At 36.6% G+C, this 24,869-nt stretch overlaps 1 protein-coding gene across 8 annotated transcripts in view; it reads right to left on the bottom strand.

The window, feature by feature from the left end:
* Positions 1 to 1,148: 1,148 nt before the first annotated feature.
* LOC139140906 (PDF receptor-like) overlaps positions 1,149 to 24,869 on the bottom strand; it is a 115,923-nt gene continuing 92,202 nt past the window's right edge. For 5 of the 8 annotated variants that reach the window (XM_070710376.1, XM_070710375.1, XM_070710377.1 and 2 more), the window contains exons 3-14: positions 16,369 to 16,497; positions 15,705 to 15,847; positions 14,953 to 15,056; positions 14,245 to 14,416; positions 13,378 to 13,531; positions 12,081 to 12,141; positions 11,352 to 11,421; positions 10,820 to 10,905; positions 9,984 to 10,170; positions 9,172 to 9,270; positions 6,283 to 6,342; positions 1,149 to 4,015 (exon numbers count right to left, since the gene is read on the bottom strand). In XM_070710376.1, coding sequence (XP_070566477.1) covers positions 3,941 to 4,015; positions 6,283 to 6,342; positions 9,172 to 9,270; positions 9,984 to 10,170; positions 10,820 to 10,905; positions 11,352 to 11,421; positions 12,081 to 12,141; positions 13,378 to 13,531; positions 14,245 to 14,416; positions 14,953 to 15,056; positions 15,705 to 15,847; positions 16,369 to 16,497 — 1,340 coding nt within the window. In that variant the 3' untranslated portion in view covers positions 1,149 to 3,940. The remainder of the gene's footprint in view (positions 4,016 to 6,282; positions 6,343 to 9,171; positions 9,271 to 9,983; positions 10,171 to 10,819; positions 10,906 to 11,351; positions 11,422 to 12,080; positions 12,142 to 13,377; positions 13,532 to 14,244; positions 14,417 to 14,952; positions 15,057 to 15,704; positions 15,848 to 16,368; positions 16,498 to 24,869) is intronic. The other 3 variants (XM_070710381.1, XM_070710380.1, XM_070710382.1) reach the window with 1 other exon arrangement.

Raw genomic sequence — 24,869 nt, 5'->3', positions numbered from 1 at the left:
GAGTAGACAAGAAATATGATGCACTTCTCAATCATTACAGAGTAATGACGATGGTTGTTAGGTTGCAAGATTGCAGTATCAGAGAGAGAGAGAGAGAGAGAGAGAGAGAGAGGAGAGAGAGAGAGAGGAGGAGAGAGAGAGAGAGAGAGAGAGAGAGAGAGAGAGAGAGAGAGGGGGGGGGGGGGGTTACTAGCAACACCTTGAATCACCTGAAAAGGAAAAATACTTCCTTTAATAAATGATATCATACATCTGCCAACGAGAACAATCGATTTTTGCATGCGCTAAAAAGCCCCGCAGAGTTAGCGTACCGTAACATCGACTGTTTTCAGCCGCCTAAGAGTGTAGAACATTTGGACGGTTTCAAAGGATCCATCAGACGATCACCACACGGTGTCTCGCGCTCTGTACCGTGTAGTTACACTGGCTCTTAGAAGCGCGTCCTATAAAAGTTCCATTCTTGTGATATAAATATGATGAAAAAAACGCTACTCATCTTCACTACTAGACCTATTTGACGCCCCTATCACGAATATAAGATGTATACTGATAAGGTTATTGTAACGAAAATACCGCAAAGGATGCATCCGTTACTAAATGTTATAACCTCATATTTTTCACCCACAAATACTGCTGAGGTAGTAAGTATAACTTGTCCTTAAGGCAATGAATAAAATGAAAATTGCAAAGACGTGAAAATATGGAATGTGGAACATTGGTGGAACATTTCCATGAAGTTCGAATTTATTTGGAGGATATTCTGTATCTTCATTCGACTAAGATAATGCTGATGAACTTCTCTGCCACAAAGATGTGGTGCTTGTCCGATCAAGAACAATGTGCCTGTACATGTACGAGCCGTGTCTGGCCAAATAATGCTTTACCGACACAACAGAAAATGCAATGTAACATTTTTTGAATGTTAGAATTGGAAATGCGTAAATATAAATATACTTTAAAATAGAAATTCGAATTAAAGAATGATGAAAATACTATTTTTTTTGGCTTTTTTTGCTCCTGTATATTATTATGTTAAAATATTTCTCGTGAAATTAATTTATTTCAATTAAATTCATGTCATGATTATTTTTGCTAACAAATGTTTCGTTTATTGTTTAAGTAGAATTAAAAAAGATCAACACCAGGCGGGGGCAAGCAATGCTGGTGCATCTAAAATGCATTGCTGAATTGCCAAATGATCTATCGCGGTCTATTGAGGTCTTCAACCAGTAGGCGGGAGTTAAATTGTCAGACAGCACACACACAAATGTTTGAATTACATAAAGCTAACAGTCAAACAGACAGCAGAACAGTCGCAAAAGCTAACAAGAGATACCACAAACGAGATCATGAGAAATGAGTTCAAAGTCCAAGATCTACACTGAGGCAATCACCAAGTGACCATTTGCCCGACAACAGGGAAGCAAATGGACTCCTGCCTCGGGGTTACATAGTCCCTTGTTTTGGCTATAATATTTTTATTATGCCACGTTTATATTTACATTCCAAACTTTGATGTTTATTTACAAATGACAACAATATACTTTATTTCCATTAGAGACGAAAATGTGTTAAAACTATGTAGAAGATTTTCATTATCGAAGAAGGCATTGATATATTTAAATCACTGTGATGCGTTTTTGTTAATTTAGGGCGTAATATTCGAAAATCCAATTTCCTATGTAAAAATGTAATTTGATCACGTGTAATTTGATCATGCTGTTCAAATTTAAGTCCCGAGGTTTTCATGTTGAAAAAAGTCCCTAAGTTACCATTGAGTCCCATGGGGCGCGCAAGGTTTGATATACAAGACATTTTAACAATTGGTTTAAGCCTTGCGATACGAAAGATAAAACAATACATCCAATCATAAACATCAATACAACTCTTGATATTCAATTTAAATGTCACAAATTTCGGCATCAGAGTTTGAAAGATCTCCTTTATAAAAATCTTACTCGAAGCACTGAGCTTAGATCCATATATGAGTCATATAATTATAGAAACTAGAAAGATAGAGTGTCCTATGGGTCTACCTTTTTACTATACAATCACAGGCCTAAAAGGACATATATTGAAATAAAACCCCTGAATTGACACTCTGTTATTTGAAAAAATATTCGGATGTAGGGAATGGGAAATATATATACTGAATCCTTCAATTCTTTGCACTTATGATTATTATTGATGGAGAATTTAAGATAAGACATATTTTTCTATACAATCCTTTGATATCAGAAGAACAAAATACATTTAATGTTACTGTCCTTTCTTCTGGGTTCCCAACAAGATAAACGTCCCTGAAACTTACACACACCTCTGGAACTGTCATGGAATCATTGCATTTTATAATTAATATTTTCGGTATGACATAATATTGTCGTAGCTCTTATATTCTGACGAATGGCAAAAAAATACCAAACTAGTATACAAATGTCAGTTTTCGAAACACAGCGATTGTGCTGAGATGAACCATTCTGATGGAAGGGATATTTATGAAAGAAATAAATGCATGTATGATTGATCATTGCAGGATTCTTCACACATCAGACCTTGGTGGACGGCCCCGTCCGGCACTCATGATTACTGGCAAGAATGGATCGGTCACCGTCATGCACTTACCGTTCATTGCTTGGAAAGTGTATGACAATGACGTTTGATTGGTTCAAGAAATTCATAAAGTTGCTCGAAAAGATTATAGCAACTGTAGATTCCAATCAAACTACCTGATTGGTAGGTCTGATCTCAAAACGTTGCTTGACTTTGCTCTGATGAGAATGAAGGGGAAGGTGAAATGCAGTCATTCAGTACGTTTCAGAGTTCAAGATACAAGAAATCAAAAAGCATGCTTGTTGTTATCATCTCTCAGAGTAATGGTCCAACACCAATGCTCTTAATGGTATTATTTAGTTCATTAGCACGGACAATTGGGATATCATGTTCTGGAGATGCAGAGTCACCATCTATGGTTTATGCTTTGTGTTCCCACATACAGTAACTGCTTCATTCTGTTGTACATTTAAGCTTAACCTTTTCATTCCCATTATATTTGCAGCTATCCTATCGTAATCAATAAGAAAAAACCAAACTTTATCACCGGAAAGGGTTATAGAACACATGCACAAGTAAATTAAAGTAACAATGCATTAATATTTACTCAAATTTAGAGTGGAATTCGATGTCACTCTTGAGCTACCTCTAGCGATAAAGATCTGCTCTGAAAAGTAGCGATTGGGAATTCATATCGTCGAAGACACCGTCGGATAAAATTGTTGCTTCAGAGTAAAAAAAGTTTAACTTCCGTCAGCTGACTGATCACTGAGAATCTTTTCGTACTGGTGAGTTTTTCAATTACGTTTTTCCATCTAACTTCCGCTGTGGGGAATGAAGAGTTGATAGGAAAGAAATCACTTTGACTGGATCAGGAGATGTACATCTCAGGAAAATACATGACTTTGCGCAACACCTCAGGTCATAGGTTATATACATCCGGTCCATAACGAAGAGCACGTCAGTGGTGCGTTGAAGATTTCATAGCGGCCTTTGTACCCTATTTCGGAGAATACCCACATGTACGAGTTAAATAAGTCTGTATCGCACTTGGATTCAGCCGCTAAGGGATACATTACAGTGATAAAGACTGAGAAAAAATCCAGACGTCTTCAGGAAAGAAGCCGGCAAATTTCAAGTCCAATGAACTCGCATCGCCTGCAGTCAACCAATCCTACCCGGCTGGCTTCTGGTGATAAAGCTTTATAGTTAATTGTATCGGATGACTGACGGAGAAGTTATAGACTCACACGCACGGGTCAATCCCTCGTCACACCTGCTGTCATCAATTAGCCGATATGTAAATCCTGCTTCGTAAGTTACTCCCGAGTGCGAGTTTACAAGATGGGAGACTGATATTAGAAAGTTGCTTCACAAAACCATGTTCCTCTTACACCGCAGTAATGTCGTTAGAATTGTTTTGATTATTGTCTGTGCTGGCGTCACAGATAGAGTTCATCCTGATCTAGAGAGGCAAATGAAAAGAGACAGACCAATCAAATAAAGTAAAACTGAAGATTATTATGTGCATCTTATTTTTGTCTTTCGAGTGAAAGTTAACTGTCTTCACAAATGATAAATTCTGTTTCGTGAATTTCAGGGTATAATTACATCAGCAGTCACCAGAATGGTGACAAGAAAACCATTATGCATCTTGTCGGGGAAGATATTGAATTGATAACGAAAAGTAACCTTTTTATCGTAGTTAATACGTGCTAATATCGCCGATATACCACCAAAATTTATGAACTTCTCAATGGTATGAAACACTATAGTTAGTAGAAACGACATGTTAATATATCTGGGCAACATTAACTTGTCTAACGGTTGGGATTGAGCATAATATATGTGCATGTCATTATAAATGTATGATGCAATCTGAGCCCGTGTTAAGAGGCCAGGATGTAACACAAAGCAAGTAAACGCTATGCCAATAAAACGTACTTATTTAATGTATTGGTCTACAAAGACGAGTAAGGCATGTACTATGTTTTCACTTGAGAACAATGTGTGTTTGTACATTAAAATATTTTGACTATAGACGCATTTATGTAAACAGGCTTTCGGATAGAAAACTCCGTTTTTACATAGGTAACAAGGTTACAGCACAGGTGGTGTGTGAGCTGCACGGAATTTTAAAACTGGTGACGGGCTTGAAGCTGACACAATCCAAACTTCAGTGCCTATGTCTAAAATATAGTGCAAACTAGAGGTAACATTGTATGAAGCGTTGTTATTTCTTGTCACACAGAGCACAGCACAGCACAGAAGCTAGACTCATACGTATGATGTGCGGAAGTTATGTTATTAAATTTATGTCTTAATTCGCAATAATAAGTATGAAAATCTGGAGTGCATTGTAAAAGCAACTAATATATCAGATTAGCTGATGTAACATGTTCTATCAAATAATCAGTTTGTGATTGAATTTGAAGAAATGGACAACGGATTTTGCCTTCAAAAGCATTGTAATTCTTAGAATAAAATCCCCATTCAAATCCTTATTTTAATTCACCTTTAATTTAACTACACGTCTAACTAAAATGCAATTATACTCAATTTTGAGAAAAGAGGGGGAGGTAAGCATACTTAAAGGGACAAAGTCGGCCATTTTTCCAGAATTTTTTTTGATGCAAGATACTTCTTTTATTGTTTGACATGTTGAATGATACTGAATAAATGGGTGACCATGCATATATTCGACCATCGCAAAAATGAATTAATGGTCATGACCATTAATTCATTTTCGCGATGGTCTCATTTTATTTGTCTAAAACCGGGATCGAATATATGCATTGTCACCCATTCATTCAGTACCTTTCAACATGTCAAACAATATAAGAAGTATCTTGTATCAGACAAAATTCATGAAAAATGGCCGACTTTGTCCTTTTAATACAGTTACTATGATTTCGTTTTCGAGTAACCAATAAGCTGTGAAAACACTCTGAAAAGCGTTCGACAGGCACGGTTGATCCCAATAAACATTCCATACAATTGTTAGAGGTCTGCATTTTGTATTGCCAAGGAAAGTGTTTACACTTTTCTCAACAACATGAACTATAAAACCTATTTCTCATGCAAATTAATTTAGTCTATAATTAAACTAAAATGGTCTTGCATAGATAGAAAATTACCTTTCAACTATATTTGACCTCGAATTGCTGCTTAGATTGTGCCAACTCCCGACGCCTGCAACTGCCGTTTAGTTTGTTTTCACGTTTTCGAGACACCTGGCAGAAATATCACATGATTATACCTATACCTGCTAGTGAATATACTGTGCAGAGTACAGTCTAGCAAGTTTACTGTCATGAGGGGAGAATTGTAATTGTTGGCTTTTGACACAGAGAGTATATAGGTCGATTGAGAAACGGCTGAGGTTTCCGTCAGGAGCAGACAAAGTCACAGCTACTAGTGCATATGGCGGCACAGCCAAGATGATTGCGTGCATTTGACGGAGTGTCCTAGGGGATGAAAATGGTGCCTTGAGCAAAGAGAATAGCTGTTTAAAAAGATTATTTTATATAAATTGAAGAGGGAATGGAGATGGGAAAGAGACCTTCATACGTGATTGTGTGTGCTTTTTAAAAGCGTGCTGGCTGCAGCCGACATACAGTTGGGTAAGGCCTCTTTCGAAGCGGACAATTGGGAAGGGGAAATTAACGATGTAGGGTCTGGGACGAACAACACAACAACACTACATACATAGTGTATGTCTGTACAACTTACATATTGTAGCTTTTCTTGCCAAGAAGAGGAGCGAGAAGATGTGTGATTCCTTCCGTTAAGCTAAAACAAAGTGAAGAAGCAAGCCATCCAGGAAAATCAAATGCAGAGTCCAAAAAGCCTGAACACATCAGCATTACTTCATATGTACGATATGTCATTTAGTCACATCCACCCACTAGAGCAAGTCAAGTGAGTCCGACGGCACTTGGTGATGCTATGTCACAGATATTATCCATTCGTATTTTTAGACATGAAATTTTTTAAAACGTGTAATTTGTACAGATGTGGTGGTGTAAAACTTCGTATGTGTGTCTTTATTTAAAATACGCAAATATTTTCAAACTTGCAGATGCTTAGGTAACAAAGATTGTATGTACGCTTTATAGGGCATTTCAAACAGCGAATATATTTAACATCGGTGTGTTACCATCTTTATATTATTCATTGAAGCTCCATCAGTGTAACTTTTGATGGTTTACCAACATTTTTGTCCTGTTGTAAAATGCTATTTCGTGTAAAATGCTATTTCTACGCAAAAATGGCCAGAAATAAATCAACGCCACCTTTAAATACTGCAAGACAAAGAACTAATATATCTCAAGAAATATTATTTGGCTGTTATTTATTAGCAATTGATAAACCCACCACAACATCTCTGATAATGGCTCTGCAAAGTATAAAATTCATATATCACTAAGCGGTATTACTATGAAAGAGCGTACGGATTCAATCAGCCTTGGTCTCTTGTGTACTCAATGCCATTTAAAGGTACCGGTATACTGTCACCTGTAATCTAAATATGCCCATATATGGTCAAAGGGGCGTTCCTTGGTATTCAAAATGCCCATGTGAGGCCGCTGTTTTTAAAAAGCGGCCTCCCGCTTAAATCTGTGATCGGTTAGATTTTCTCTTTCCATGGTTACTCTGGCAAAATTGGAACAGGTAAAAGTATACCTTGAACGTGGCTACAGATACACAAACACGCTAATTTCTATTTAACTCCTTCACCGATCTTATTCATGAACTATGATTTTTACAAAAGAGGTATGTATCAGACATCCCTCTGCTCCTCCTGTAGCACTGATGTAAATTTTCTGGTACCTTCCGGTACACCTTTCTTCTCATTCGCATTGTGAGACTTGACCTTTATCTTGCACGTTTTTGGAAAAATAAGTGCTCCAGTTATCAATATCCATCTCATGCTTATAGCAAAACGCTATGAAAAAATAAATTTATAAGGGGCACCATTATTTTCTATGTATTTACTTCAAATAAAACACATCAAAACAAGCTAAACACAAACAAAACACTACCTAGAATGCAATTGCTATTGAAAAAGATAGCCCAAAATAAACGTCGTTGTAAATGGACTTAAATGCTACCGAGAATAACTGATATTTGAGAACTTTATTGTTACAGCTTAATGACAGGTAATGCAATCATTTATTACTGTTACCAATTAAACCTCTTTATATACAAAAATGATGGTGTTTAAGTGAGCGGTCAACTTGTTGACGTAGTCCGGACGGTATCTGCGCATTATCTAATAGTATTGTGTAACTGAATTCTAGTCCCAGCTAGAAATCATTTATAACGGTAAAACTTGATATGGAAAGGGTAATATTTTGCAACACTAAAGGGCTATAATAATGAGAATATTTACGTATTTCTCAGAGCACTGTGTGATTATATTACAAAAGTTACAGCTGGTGACCCTGTAATGCGTGCGCAAAATTGACTTCAAAGAGTGTAAGGACCGAGTAAGTAGTCATTTAATATTTATGGAAATGTCCCGTCTATGTTTAATCAGACTTCTAGTTTATCATTTCTGTGAGTGCAAAATCAGAGAAATGTGACTAGGGGAATAAGATGGTCGAAAACATGAAACTTGTTCCTTAGTTCCTAGATAAAATACTATTCAGGACCGTGAATTCCTTCTATTCGCAAATTTATCGATTTGTCTGCAAAATATATTAAACCCTTTGAGCGCCAAAGTCAATTTTAGTCGCCTCTATGAAGCGTAACTCGGGCATTTTTTTCAGATTTTGTCAAAATTTTGATCAAATATAGTTGCCAATGAAAAGTAATGTAAATTTGATACAAAATTGTCAAAAAATACAAAAAAAATCATTAAAAGTTGGTAAAATTTTGCACAAAAAATTTTGGTGGGAAAATTTACAGCACTCAAATGGTTAAAGGGACATTTACAATAATGCTTTATAATACTTTAATAATTATTTTTTTCTTCAGGAAAACAATTACACTTTTTCATTATTCTCCCCTAGTGTAATGTTAAAATTTGAACTACTGTCCAAGCAAATAAATCGTACTGTGGACATTATGCATTGGTATTGTCCAAATATCAACTCCAGTCAAGAAAAAATTTGTTGTCAAAAATAACGTTATAATAAACTCATGTCATCAGCTGTTGGAAAAATCAAATTGAACATTACGACATTGGTTTGGGAAGTAGAACAAGAAACAGTAATTTAAATACAATGTTGATAAACACATCAAAAGTTACTGCTAACGGAGCTTTACAGCGGATATATTTTTGCCGATAATATAGTAGAGCACAAAGGAATCTTTCTTTGAATTCGATGTGACGTTTTGTAAATATCTTGTTGTGAGCAGAGCACCTGTACACCTCAATAAAATGATACACAGACTAGACGCACGGAAAACTCAGACGATGTGGCAAAAAACAAATTGAATGATGCGAGCGTCATTAACAACACATGGAGTGCCAAGTATTTTTGAAAGCATCCATGACAAGCAATGTTACTCAGTCCATGTTCGCCGATCATACTGAATCACTGAAAAGAGTGGGGCTAGACCGGGAGAATGCAGTCAACAGATGTTTGAAACTTCAGGGAGTGTGGTCTTTACCTCTGAAATACATGTATGTGTGGTCGCTGTTCCTCTCCTCGACTGAGGGTTTCGTGAGTCGCGCCATGCGGTCCACTTTCTCTTGATAGCTTGCTGCACCTGAAGAATGAAAATGAACGTTCAGTCAGTTTTCTACTTCTCTAACAGCTTTCTTCACCCTTCACAAAAATGTGGTGATGAAAAGATAGTGCTATGTTGAATTTCAAGGTGAGGTTCTCGAATCGTTAAAACAAAGAAAACTTGAGTTATTATTTTGATTGTATGATTTCTCTTTTTTCCAAGGGAAGACAACAAAAAGCACAAAACACGATTTGAATTAATTTGGGAAAATAGGATAATCTAGTAATGTTGATTTAATCAGCAAATGAAGCTCATCTATATCTTTTTTGCAATATTTTTATGGGTAATTTGTAATGTTGCAACTTTCAGCTATCGGGAACCTATCACTTTTGATTAATTGGAACAATTAAAAGATCCTATTCTCCCAAATTAGTTGCATTCGTATTACACAATCAAACACTTTTCGAAACTTACTTTATTGCCTAATTATTAGCATTTGCATGCTGCATAATAAATTGTATTGAGATGCTTACTGTGGCTCTCTATTTGAATGTGTGTACATGATATAGATATCAAGAACACTAGGTGTTTTCGTGTTGTTAGTGAAGGCTGAAACAAAGCTGCAGTTGCTTTGCTCAAAAACAAAACAGATACAGCCGCCGCTATGGTAAGACGATACGTCACTGCTACGATATTCATGTATCAGACATGCTTGACACTCTAAAATAAAGTCTCCAGAAACTGCTACACACCTCACCGTTGAAGAAACAGAACATCAAGGCACAGACAAATCCTTGAAAGGTTATTAAGACACTCGTGGAATAAAAATAGAGATAGATGATCCAGGCTGGGTCAGTAGAGTCTGGTTTTTCGGGAAGAAATAACAAATTTATCACTCCCAGAAGAGGTACGAGCACAATAGCCGCCTTCGCAGCTTTCCTGGGGAAACATAACAATATTAAGATATATTATATCGCATTAATTGTTTTTCAATAAAAACAATTATATTATTTATCTTGATCTCGATGGTAATATAACCAATAACCCCTACCGCAGTCGGATATACCCTAGATTTTTGTTAAGTTTGCGACATATAGCAAGAGCCGATATCAACTTGTGTATCTCTGTCGTCTACTTTGGGTATTATGGTCACTTTAAGCCCAAAATGCAGAAAACGGACGTCTGAGACATCGAACTTCGGAAAGTCAGTGCCCGAGACCGAGCATTTGTATCCAGTGAAGCAGGCGATAAAACGTGACAGTGCAAGTATGGCAAAGAGCTAAAAGTACAGTGAGGCATTTCTAAAACGAGGATGAAAAGTCTACACCTGCATATGCAAGATACAAATGATCAAACTAGCCATTTAATTATTTGCTTATTTATGTATTTATTGTATTATTTTTTGTGTTTTTGAGACTATATGGATAACGCGCGTAATGTAAATAGTCGAAGCTGTGTGCATTTTTTCCTCACCTCATCATATTCAGTTGCATGTATGTGCATGTCTGTGTCTGTGTATGCGTCCTTCTGTATCAATGTGTAGTGACACATCATGTTCATGCTTATCTCACATCAAACGTACACTTACTTAATTTGCATCGTATCAGTGGTGTTGGTCTCTCTCATTTTCGTAATGATAACTCTGACGATGTTTATGAGGAATATTAAATTGACCTGCGGAAGAAAAGGATAAGAAGACTACCGGAAGGAAGGCCAGTGCCACAACAATGAACGATATAAACAAAGAGCGTCACCAATCGTTACTGTTTCAATTGCCGATACAAAGCCGACGATACCGACAAGAAAAGGTAAAAGCTTATGTTTCATTAAATGACTTGCGTAAACTCGGTAAGTTACAGGTATGATTCGTTATATGTAAATTTTACCTATAAGTATGTACGCTGACATTTTGAGCATTATTTAAACAACCATATAATTAATTAAACAACCATATAACCATTTGCAAAGTAAAAGAATCGTGTAGGTCATGTGAGGTTATTTTTCATCTATTTCCCCGATGACCAATATGCCCAAGCCTTGACATTAGGAGTGTTTCATATTCTTTAATGCATTGTCTAGCGGGCTGGAACATCAAAGCATAGTCACGTGTCGATACTCACAAACAAGAGAGCATTACGCGGGGCTTCAATTATCCAGTAGTAAGGCGAGTAATTGTACCCAAGCCAGCATCTGTACGGTAAAAGGGTTTGACAACAGTAATGAGAAACAGAGTATACATTCTCCACGGTCATAAAACAACTACAAAAGTAAACGTTGCTAACTTATTTGCTCAGGATCTTTTGCTTTTGTTCAAAAGTAACCTTAAATCTCTTTGAACGTTTAAAATTCTTCAAATTCCTATGTAAAAGGTATACTGTCACCTGTTCCAATTTTGCAACAGTTACCATGTTTGCGACATATAACAAGAGCCGATATCAACTTGTGTATCTCTGTCGTCTACTTTGGGTATTATCGTCACTTTAAGCCCAAAATGCAGAAAACGGACGTATATGCAAGATACAAATGATCAAACAACCATTTATTTATTTACTTATTTATGTATTTAATAGTATTATTTTTTGTGATTTTTGCGACTATATGGATAACGCGCATACGACAGTGGAAAGAGAAACCTAACCAATCACAGATTTTTAGCGGGTGGCCGCTTTTTAAAAACAGCGCCCTCACATTGGCATTTGAATACCAAGGAACGCCCCTTTGACTATATATGGGCATATTTAGATTACAGGTGACTGTATACCTTTTAAGGCAAACTGCGATTTCATCCGCAAGAAAATGGTCTAGTTTGTTATTATGCAAGTTGAAAAGCAGCAAGAAATGGAACTCACTTTTGTCTGCTTGTGTAATGCATAGCTACGGCCCATCCTAACACAGGAAATATCGGCATGACTATTTAAAAGAAAGATGATAAAAAAATGTTTTACAGCCCAATATGTTTCAACAGCACATAATCCAACTATTCTGTTGCCAAATTCTTCATCTCATGATCTCTAATTTGACTTCCTTTAAAATCCGTGGATTCTGCAGATATCTAAAGGCGGACATGAATATCAGACGTGCAACCAATAACAATCTCTGAGACTACTAAATGAATGTGAAATGCAAAGTTACAGCCGCACATATCTACATTCATCAAAACTTGTATGCCTCTTAGGGATATACAGTCCTCAATAAAGAGGTGCAGATCAGTATAAACGTTAATCACTTGATAGGGAAAAGAGTAACATAAAGAAATTATGCTTCGCGTATCACCGCCATCTGTGTACACGACATCCCACATACTAACATTTGATGATGGTATACATAAAGACCTTAGGCAAATGCTTGTATTGGCGATATTCTTGTACCTAAGAATTCAAGGATAATAATTGCTGGAAATTCCATATACATTGGAAGTAAGAGAGATAACTTATGTAAGATATTGAATATATGTTATCAGCAAATCTACCTTACTATACGTATCCAATTTACTGTGTGCCCCTACCCAACCAAATGTGTATGCTACCGCTAGCATAATTTCATATATTGGGTAGGAAGATCAGGAACTTTTTCTATTGTTTAATTTTGAAAAGGGCGTCATATAAGATATATAAAACCCACAAGAATCAGGCGGAAGCGTTAGTAATTTTTACGCATACAAATAGGAAGTTAAGGTAGAAGGCGACAGATGTTCGGACTCTGTAACTTTTACAATTCTCTTCTGATCTACTCTTGTGGGAGTTCCTTCTATAGCTCTTTGTGTAAGAAATATTTTCACCGTCTTACTTTTTCGAAAATCGAGAAGATTTTTATGTTTTTCCATAGAGGTAACACATGGACGGCGGCCATTATGAATTTCAAATATATGTAATCTTCGGTAATTGTTACCCTAGAGTTACCAAAATGTTCACGATGGCCCCCGATTTATATTCTTTGATTTTGAAAGAGAATGGTTGAAATATTCCTATAGAAAAGTTTGAGCAAAATTATAGGTCTTTCACTTTTGAGACGCATACTACCTTAAGGTTGGAGGTTTTGAATAGGGTGGAACGGGTTACTGAGAAACACACTTCTTATTTGGCCTATAGTATGTGAACTAAAGCAGCGAAAAAACGAATTTCAGATAAAATATCAGGATAGTCGTACCCCAGCCAATCGCGTAGTACAACTTAAAGTTTGCTTTGCGAAACACAGCAGCTGTAACCATTCTGTGAAGATAAAGCCCTTCCACAAAATTCCACGAAAACACGCAAAATCTTGTATACTCTCGAAAGACTTCAAACGTTTCGCACAGTATCGGCTGTGAAGAGAAAAGAAGATTTGATAAAAAGACAGCAAATTGTTATCGCTCTGTGGGTGCCAGAAAAATTTGTTTGCAATTTTCAGTAGTTTAAAGTAATTTGCCTGAAACTTGGAGACCTGGTAACACTCATACCACGTAATGTAATTATAATGTAAAGCAGCATGAAAGAGAATTCCTTGATGCGAAACTTTATCAGGGCTTTTGAACGTATCCTTCCATTAATAGTGTGTAAATTAATAAAGCGAAGCTAGATCGCTATGGTTTACTAAATTCAACGAACAGGACCAATATTCGCTTATCTAATTCGTAAGTAGCACAACCTCGTTCACAAGCACAAATATATTGAGTGAAGGCCAATGATGAAAACACGCGTACGGCAAACGAAACCTACTGATTTGACCTCACACTATTCCCCTGCCCTGAATAAACGCTTGGACCTGAGAAATTCCAACGACGACATTATGATTTTAAATCCCCTCAGACTCGATAAATTGAGGAAATAGGCTGTGAGAAAATTGACAAGTGACTTCAAAACATAGTATGTACATGATCGAGTGTCATGTATTCGTGGCGTAATCGATCCATACAGTTAGTAAGCCAAATGGTTTCGTTTGTCAGACGCATGTTTTAATTACCCTCGGCCCGAATTAACACCTTTCGCGTGCAGTACCATATCGATTATCGTATTTAAAGGTGTATGCACGCCTTACCGTGTTTCGAATCGTCTTCTGCGATCTCTCCCTGATTCCATTTTCGCAACCGGCGTTGTACGTCTCTGCCTCTTGGGTCAGGTCCACCGACAAGATGACGTCCAGAACTAACCACACGGTGTAAGCGATAAACAACAGTTTGTGAATTTGCGTACGAGGACAGTGTAAACTTCTGTTGTCAAGGGAAAAGGAAATACACATATTTGATGATGTTCACACAATTATGTATGTATGTATGTACATATGTATATCAATGAGAGAGAGAGAGAGAGAGAGAGAGAGAGAGAGAGAGAGAGAGAGAGAGTCTGTATTTTTTTTCTCTGATCTCTTGTGCTGGTTCATTTCCGATACGAACCCTTTGCAGAGCTCGTTTTCTTTCATGATTTGACATTTGACTAACCTTGCATCCATTTTCTTTTATCTACAAAGTCGAGATGCTGAGGTAGTAATGAAGTGTAAGCCTGATTTACTGGACCACGTTGCAAGCAAACTGTTTACAACCTCGAACGTCTCACACGGAACCCAGAGCAATATTAGAGTGTAACCATAGAAATCATCCTAATGTATTTTTTATTATACTCACTATGACATCATTTCCCCCAGCCGAGTTTTCAACATTCTGTACAGAGACTCTGATATCATCGATTACACACAATAGGTGTGCATTTCAAATAGCGTGGAAATGGAATTATATTGTCGGATACTTACCTGAATGAATAGAAAATCAGCAATGCTATGATTAGACTGGCCAGAGAGATAGAATACCCAACGATCTGGAGAATTTTCGTGTTTTTGGTAACGTTTTCGTACAACTGGGAACAACAAGAATACATGGAAGAAGACTTATTAAATGCTATACATTGTGTGCTCGTATTTATTGACGATACTTAATACAGGAAAATACAGGACAGCTTTCTCTACGTCATTGTGAGTTTGGAATGGTTTTTTTTTATTTTTCTCTGTGTGGTCGGTGCCTACCGTAATCCATTTATACTTGTTGGTTTGAATATTCAAGCATTTAACTCTTCCTTCCCGATTCTATACGCTGCTTTTCTGCAGCTTACACTCACAAACACACGCTGGCACATCGAAGGATATACTCAGTATAAATCCTGCATTTCAGCCGGTCATCATCTGTTACACATTGTCTCCTCTTGCCGTCCGTCTTTGTATGTCAGTGTCTGTCAGCCTGTCTCCTTCCCTCCTCAAATCTATCCTTCTCTCTCATCTGCCCTCTATCCCTCTCTTTCATCTGCCCTCGACGGTGTCTGTTACAGTTGATCGGTTGAAATGTAGTGGAGTCGCAGCTGATCTCGGACTCGGATGAGACGGCAAGTATGTGCAAGAAAGTGAACGGCTTGAAATGGCCCTTCTGTGCGACTTGAACCGATTGCACTAATAAAAAGGCTTACAATCAATTGTAATTCTGCCAGAATCTGTTATAACAGTGAAGCCCTCACCTCAACTTGCTCCGGCGACGCATCTAGTCCAAACTCTTTGTTCATGAGGTCTAAAGTGAGCTCATCAATGCACTTGGATATTATATTCTCAACGGTGTCGTTTGCCCACAATCCATTGGGCTTGCAGTACAACTGGAGAGTACCTGTAAGTTTTAGCATCATGGTTATGTTTTAGCATCATGGTTATATTTCTTGCAAATGGCATCAAGAAAATAGGTTCTGTCACTTTAATCTTTGAAAAGAAATTGTTTGGGTCCGCTTTCATATTCGCCATGCAATTCCCAAAATATAAAGCTTTGGAAGGTTTTTGTTCTTTTACTGAAAAGTTGGCTATTGCTATGTATATTTGTCTCAATAAAAGTTTGGATAAAGAAATACATTGATGTTGTGAGATCGTTACGTTCCTTTAAGATGGTGAAATCGGAGAGATATTTGCTGTATATGACTCTAAAAATCAACAAATCAAGGAATCATAAAGGAAATGGCAAAAGGACACGCTTACGGCAAATAAGTTTGAAACCCTACGGATAAACCGTTACAGCAAACCAATTACACAAGTGTGATAACATTTAGATCCATTTCACTGTCCATTCTTATCTGCATAGCACAGTAAAACAAAATGTATTAATATGAAAGTACAATCTTGATGATACCATGGACTTACGTGTCGTCGTCAGCCACCATTTTGACGGCGGGCAATGAATAACTGCAGTTGTATTGACTGGAGTAGTTGGCCAACATACACCAACACAGAGCAGTTGGTTCATCATCCATGTGCTTGGGCAAAATGAATCTGAGGAGATACAATAATGTAAAAATACACTGAAGTCCGACTTTTTACAGGCTCATTGCCAGAACACACAAAATGGTTGCGAAAGTATGGCGACATACGTTGATTCAGAGTTCAAACAAGACGATAGAATTTACATCTTACAATATTACAAAAGCAGAATATAAGAAGCAAATTCATTCTATGACAGATGATGATGATGATGATGATGATTATAATTATTATTATTATTATTATTCTTAAAAACCGCAGTACACATACGTTACAGTGCGCTGTACAGAACACACAAAGAATGATGATGATGATGATGATGATGATGATGATGATGATGATGATGATAGTGCATCTTTCGCGAGATCATCATTATCACCATAATCTTAGTAATCACTCTGTTTTCACTGTCATGTGTTTTCTATTCATGACTAAAGATTACATTATTTTTTATTACCATGATCATCAAAACGGTCTTTTCAGACCAGTCGATTGACTTTCTTTGAATACAGTGACGAATATCATTTAGAGAAAAAAATTACTCTGTAAAGTCAAGCTACACCCATGGCTATATCTATCCTCAATGCTTGCAAACGTGTATCTGGTAGTGCAGAGTAGTTGAAATCACCGCATGTCCCCCAATCGTAGAATGGAACCTCTCTCAACTGTTATTCTCACCGTGACTTTACAGTCGTAGTTTTACGTATTTCCCTCGAATTAATATTTTACAGAATGAGAGCAGGTGAAGTTACACTGATCGCGATCAAGCATTCATGCCTCGCGATACAAATGACTACTTATTTGTTGCATGGGTTATAAGATTGGTTTGTCTGATTGATCTTCGTAGAGCCTTGTTTTTTCACGACATCACTTCTAAACTCGTAAAAGTGCCATTCGTCATATTAAACAAAGCTACATAAGTCGAACTCCCTCGCAGTACACTGTGGTGTACCATGCAGTGAAAAGCGACCAGCGTCAGGACTTCGGTTATTTATACGGTAAACTATCTTATACTGGTGCATGTCTGAGGTATTCTAGTTATCTTACTATGGCCCTCTCAACAGCTTAAGCTCCCTATTACTTCCCCATTTGACTTTGAATGCTAGAGAAAAACCTGTCAAACCGAGCGAACATTTATTTATATCAGACAAAGAGTGTTAGAAACCTTATCCCGCAACGAACATCTTATGACTCATTTTGCTTAAAACCGTTTTGAAAGAATGGAGATAGTTTCAATCAGGCCTTCAAATTGTGATCCTTTTTTGTAATCAATCAAGTATTTTGACGAGCCAATTGTCAGAAACAGAAAGTATGGTGTTATGAACGAAACGTTCTCGAATATGATAATTTGCTCTTTTTATAAATCATTATCTTCTTTTTCCTTTATCAAAAGGATAATGATGTAGAAGCGTAACTAGTAACCTTGTAGAAAGTGACGTTGTTATTATGATGTTCTATGAGGCCTTTTGTCAGAAAAATAGACTCATCGACCAGAAGTATGACAGTATTTTGTGTATAAGATATGAGTATAGTTGCAAGTCCATTCTATGCATTTCTCTCACAAACTTCTTTCGCTTGGCAATTGGACAATAAATATATCAAATGTAATTGTATGCACATACAATTTTCAGGAACTTGTAGATTTGTATTCATGCCTTGTTGGTTTTGTTTTTCACTCGTCCTGGTAGAGTACATTTTACCAGGAGAGTTAATCCCTGGAAAACCCTCAAAGTATTGTGTCATGTTACATGCCGCCTATAGTCAACTCGAAATTGTCGTCCTTCAAGAAATTCTTTATAAAATGTTATCGTAAACTCCATCTTCTCTGGTTCAGCGGACACATGAAACGTATTTTGGAAGAAAAGATCACTTTACATAGAATTGCGATGAAATATGCGGGAACAAATGACTACCAAAATATGGACGTCGTCAAAAGGAATGACGTGTGTCTGGCTAATGGAACTCTAATCACGCGTGATCTACGGGCATTGATGTGGCCCTATTTGTATGATAATTAGACACCCTGGGCAGAACCCTATCTTAAGACACAGAGTACACCAGGAATAACAATTATGAATGATCATGATGGTGGAATGAACTTCCTTTGATGACGTTGGCGCCATTTAATCATCGTGCTGCTTTTTCAAATGCATAGTAATATCGATCATGGTCAGAGCAAAGTCAGTCACTTTGTGAAAGCCGTGTCACTTTGCATAGTTCAAAAATCTCCATAAAACCTACATACACACAACAGGACGTACATACTTACATACACACGTGTTCATGCATGTAAAAAAACAAACGTACAAACAAACAAAAACGTACGTACGTACGTACGTACAGACAGACATACATACAGCAGACAGACAGACAGACAGACAGACAGACAGACAGACAGACAGAAAGACAGACAAGCGGGCGGGCCGGCGGACGGACATACATACATACATACATACATACATACATACATACATACATACATACATACATACATACATACATACATACATACATACATACATACATACATACATACAGACAGACAGACAGACAGACAGACATACATACAGACAGACAGACATACATACATACATACATACATACATACATACATACATACATACATACATACATACATACATACATACATACATACATACATACATACATACATACATACATACATACATATAAACATACATACATACATACATACATACATACATACATACATACATACATACATACATACATACATACATACATACATACATATGACAATTTTGTAGACACGGAGATAATTTTCATCTAAAGATAAAAGTGCATGCATTTCAGGATATCAAACGGTCTGCCCTTAAAACGGAAAACATTACGGCGACGGGTCACTGACTGCACAGCGATACAACATTTTCAGCATAAAATTCCATTTGACGAAAGAGATATGACAGAGATAATATCATCAATTTGAAGTGGCATAAAAAGTTGGTGGATTGTTGATGTTCATGTCAGGCTGCTTTCACAAATACTGGAGGGGAGGGCTTGAGGAGTAGCGATTAAAATCTTATCTTTTTTCCGATCCCCTCTCAAAAATGTCGTTCAATCCACACACGACTACGATCAGTCTAATTGCGAAGGCGCAATAATACAAGAGATCAGACACCGCTTACATTGCATTAAAGTACGTCTCTCCAAATTCTGCATCAGACGTTGATACACGGTTTCGAGGTTTTCAAAATCGACCCTTTAGCAATTTAAGAAAATGAGATCTGGTTGGTTGTTAATTTGTCTATAGAGCCATGATGCAATGAACTGGATCTTGAACAGAGACGCTGCCTACCTGCACGCCTGGAAATGGATTTTGATATGCGTGCTTGTAGAGAAATACGTTTCATATTACGTCTATATACGGAAATTCAATTAGATAACAATATAGTGTCTATTGTACAAAGTCCGTTTACACTCCTTGAGAATACAAGCCTCTTCGAGTAACGTGTGGCTTGGAACCATTAAACTCGCGATAACACAAGTGCTCCTGGCATTAACAAATACGTGACGCATACACTTTGATAGACGGTTGACAAACGAACTAGCTAATATTTGTAGATGGGCAAAGAAAGTAGCTATTGTTTGTCACGAATGAAGTATTATGTCTTGACTATTTTTAGTTCTCAATATTAAAATACAACACTTTACAAATCCCATGTCGTCGTTCATCAATGAGAGATCTGACATCTAGGCATGGTGACATGAGGCAAGACACCTCTGCGTAATATATTATAGGCCCAAACAGGGATTGAGTGCCCGAGGGCACGTGGACATCTGCCCGACGTCAGGAGGGCATGCCTCGAGGGAAAATAATCCTTTTGGGGGTAGCGTTTATCGCGTACCTCCCCTTAATAATTTCAATATAATATTTTTGGTTTGATATGTAAATGGCAATCATATGCCTGATTTTCATGATAGATGAAACTCGTCATTGAACGCCGCATCATGAATGGCTGTTACGCGAGTTATCGATTTTACTTGAATAATATTGTAAAAAATAAAAGATTCCTAATGCAGATAGATGTAATTTGATCATTTTTAAATCCCGATTTTGTTAATTTCATAATAGTTCCGGGCCATTTTAAGTCAAACGATGACGTTTTCATTGAATGTTACACTGTATAGTCTTAAGAATGTAATAAAGATAAAACAAACACCCACGAAAACCAAAGAAGTAGCAAGAAAGAAGACAAACGTCAGTAGAATATCCTACTTAATAATTAGATCCATCGAAAAGGAAAGTTGTCAGTCGATAAAAATTCCAATGTAGAGCAGAAGATTGACACATCCCCTGATGCAGGAGCCGGCCAAGGATTGACAAGGTTGTCTATCGCAGTTCCCGTGATCCTTGTCTTGTTTCAAACTCAAGAATTTACGCAAACCTACATTTAATGCCGTCGAGATTTGTCTAACTTCAAAGGAGATTAGCTCGGTTGATTAACCTTTAGCTCAGAGGTCATTAATCAGGGGTGAATTTTTCACAGACTTTTCTAAATGGCCTCTTTCGATCTGAAATCCAGACGGTACAGTAAGTTCGCATATGATAAATAATTCCGTATCGCTAAGAGTATAGAAAATAGGGTCGATATGCGGATAATACTGTAACAACATTTCCGTGTTTGGTCTGACTTACAAACGTGACTGATGTCTTGTCTGCTATCAACTCTGATGTGCACGTTTAAATTAGTGTACAGATCTTGGTTGAGCATAGTCATACGATTATTTAAAGCACAATGGAGTGACTGAACAAGGCTCGCAATGTCAGGAAAACTATGGAGCAGTCAACAGCAGCCTTGACAGAGAAGCCTTATTTTTTTGGCTTGTCGTAGAACACGTTTTTAGCTCACATGTTCGCAAATGAGCTATTGTTGTACCAATGTACGTCTTTGTGAGTGTTCGTCTGTCTGTCGTCTGTCTGCCTCTCTACCTGTTGGCGTGATATCTCAAGATGGGCAGATCTGATTTATATCAAACTCGATACATATATTCTGTTTGGGAATTACGAGAACTGACAACATATTGTTGGGCATGGCTTGCATATTTTACACTTATTTGCATGATTAATGATTTTGGAAAAGAATGGACACAGACAAAGGTTGCACAAACTTTGATGAGATTTGTACAAATAGTGATCGCACTAGAGTATATCAGCTGTGAGACTCGGAAATATAAGAAGTTATATGAACATTTATTGATAATGTGTGATGTACTTAAAGGGTAAGTTCACCAACTAGAAGGATGATTTTTACATATGTGCTAGCTTTGTGGTCACTTACCCAAGAAAAGCTATTTTCGCCATTTATTAAGCTTACTCTCGCGATTTTTTACAAAAACTGATAAAATAGTACGGGAAGTTCCATTTTAGGGCTTCTGATACAACATTCATAAAAGTCATTTAACAGGTTTTAGATCAGTGAATTATTAATTTGTATATTTAACAGACCTTCCTTTTTAGATACAGTATATCAAAATAGACACGATCAAAGTTGACAGAACTTGCTATGCATATCAAACTGATTATACTAAAACATTAATGAAAGTCGTTTAGAATTTTGACATCCGCTAGTTACTAATTTGCATATTCAACAATTTTTTTTTAATTAGGGACATAAGGCCAGAATAACTTGGCCAATGTTGATGAAACCTACAACGGATATAGACAAGACAATCATATTGTATTAGTGAAAGATATTGAGCATTTTTACATCAGCTAATTGATAATTTGCATATATAATGAGCTTCCACAGTCTGGCATACAAAGCTTGCAGGACAAAGGCAATTACATCTGCTACGCAAAGTGGTGATACAATGACAGAAGCCAAAGAAATTTATCATTTCATTTCAGTAAATTACTAATTTGTACATTTAAAGGGCAAGTAAGGCTAACTTTTGATGATTGTTTCGTCATTTTAATTGTATTTATCAAGTGCAACTTCTTCTTCTACATCCAAAATAACGTTGAAACACCCACTATTCAGCTCGTCAACTTAGCGTTTATATGTTTTAAAATGCATGGTTATTGTTTACATTTGAATTCTAGTCCGGACCAGAATTTACTTTTCAACAATAACAATTTACCAATTACCACATGTATGGGCTGAGTTGACAAGCTGAATACTGTGTATATCATGATCAACATGCTTTGGGGAGTAAATTACTGTCGTACTGTTACTTTTTAGACCAGCGTCAACACGTACGAATATTTAAAACTCTCTTTTTTATCAAGATCTCAGACATATTTTAACTCTGTCTGTCACATGCAAACTTTAGATATTTTTAATATCTATACTCATTTCCGACTTGCATTATGCAAAATGCTTTTTACTGAATAATTGTTTTATTTTGTGTGTTTGGATGTTTCTTTGTCTTGTTGTCATGGTTCTGGTGATTTTTATGTGAAATATCCTGTTCGTCGTTTGTTTCTTTTAGTTATATACTTTGTATCATATTTTATTTATAACGAACCTGTTATTTGGGCAACCTGTTGATTCGTGAGTAAATATGTAAAGTAATAAATAAATAAATAAATAAATAAATAAAGAAAGAAAGAAATAAGAAATTATGGTTCACATTCAAAATAGAAAAGGTGAAAATATTATCAAAAGTTAGCATTACTGGCCCTTTAATGTTTAGGAAGTAATCTTAGTAAAATGTTGCTCGTAGTCTTGATCATAACAATGAAATGTCAAACTTGAGGCAATAATGTTACTTAAAACTTTTAATTTACAGAACTACGAGATATACTGAAACACGGGATTATTTTGGTTCATAACACTCCAAGTAAGGTCAGATTCACATCGATATCTCAAAGAATGTAACTTAAGAACCAAAATTTTGATTTTGATAAAGAATAATAACGAAAACGCAATTTTAACATTTACTCCATAGGCCTCAAATGAGTCCACGCAAGGAGCAGACCGAAAATCACCGTAAAAAATAAATGTCAGAAATTTCATCCAGTGACGCACTCTACCTTAAAACATTTGATTGAGGACAGCATGCAATCTGAACACAAAGTCCATTTGTATTCAGACCTTACAAAGGGAAGGGCGGAACAATTATATTTGTCAACATACAGATTTGTCCCTTTAAAAGAGTAAAATTTGTTTCTGGTGAGTCTGCATAGATAATCTAAGCACTTAAATTATCTCTGGAGAGCATTTCACTCTTTTAAATTGATGAGGTTAGGAAAATACAATACGACATTTGCTCATTCTCTACGGTCGAAAGCGTTTCATATTTTGAAGGCGTTTTCTTAGTCCGCTGACATCATGAATCGGTTCTGATATTGATTTTGTTCATTTTTATCACATTGAAATTTTCGGCATATGACAAAGTAATTATTCTTAATCAACTAAAGATTGATTATTCATCTCTTTATAATTTGTTGACATCAAAATATCTTTCCATTTTCTCGGAGTTTCTCTGAATTTTATTCATCACGCAAAATAGAACAATCTTAACATTCATTTCTGACTATACGGATAAGTAAATTTGAATAGTGTTTCACGTCATTATAAATCTTCCGTCTCACTTAAAAACTGGTTATATTTCAAAGAAAACAAGAAGAACAACTGGAGGCTGCTATACTTTAGTAGGGCACCCGTTCTTTTTCAATTGATAGTGTTCAAACTTGCACGTTCTTTGTATACACGGCCTTCAGTAAGTACATTTCGAGGAGTGGGTGTACTTTGAAAGCAAAATCTTTCGATTGTTGTGATGTGACTGATTTGGCTTTTAGAGTGCAATCATGAGTTTGTTCAAATTGTTTCATGTACTTGATAATCGGTTCGGTGGATAATTTGATTGGATGCTAATTGGATGGTTCTTTTAATTTCATTGCAGGAAACATATTCTTCAAAATTACGCTTGGTCACGTCGTCTCTTAAATGAAATTGAATTCATTACCGGAGATTTGTCGTGAGGTTCGAAATAATCCAAGAATCGAAAACAGATATTCAGAGCATTGAACTCCTTTGATCCTCCATTTTTAAAATGAAAGACCCAAGGGTTTTTACTTTGAAACCCGTCTCTGATTAATCACAAATCCGATTGGATGCCCATGATCTCTTTGCGTTCTCACATTGCCCAGGATGTTGGGTTCGCATGTTCTCGGTTTCTTAAATAGTAGAGAGAGAAACAAGTAATTAATTAAGCCGGAACGATCGGTGCACTAATAGTATAAAGAAGTGACGAGAATGAAGAACATCGCAGAATGGATCAAGACGGTGACAACATCAGAAAACGTGACTCACTCAGATTAAACGGAATATCAGGTTTAGTTTTTATAAATAAAGTGTACGAAAACTATTGATGTAGGGGCTATGATACCTCTTTTA

The sequence above is a fragment of the Ptychodera flava genome, chromosome 9, assembly GCF_041260155.1.
Source record: "Ptychodera flava strain L36383 chromosome 9, AS_Pfla_20210202, whole genome shotgun sequence".
Classification (NCBI taxonomy): Eukaryota; Metazoa; Hemichordata; class Enteropneusta; family Ptychoderidae; genus Ptychodera; species Ptychodera flava.
This window is presented reverse-complemented; position numbering and strand designations above follow the sequence as displayed.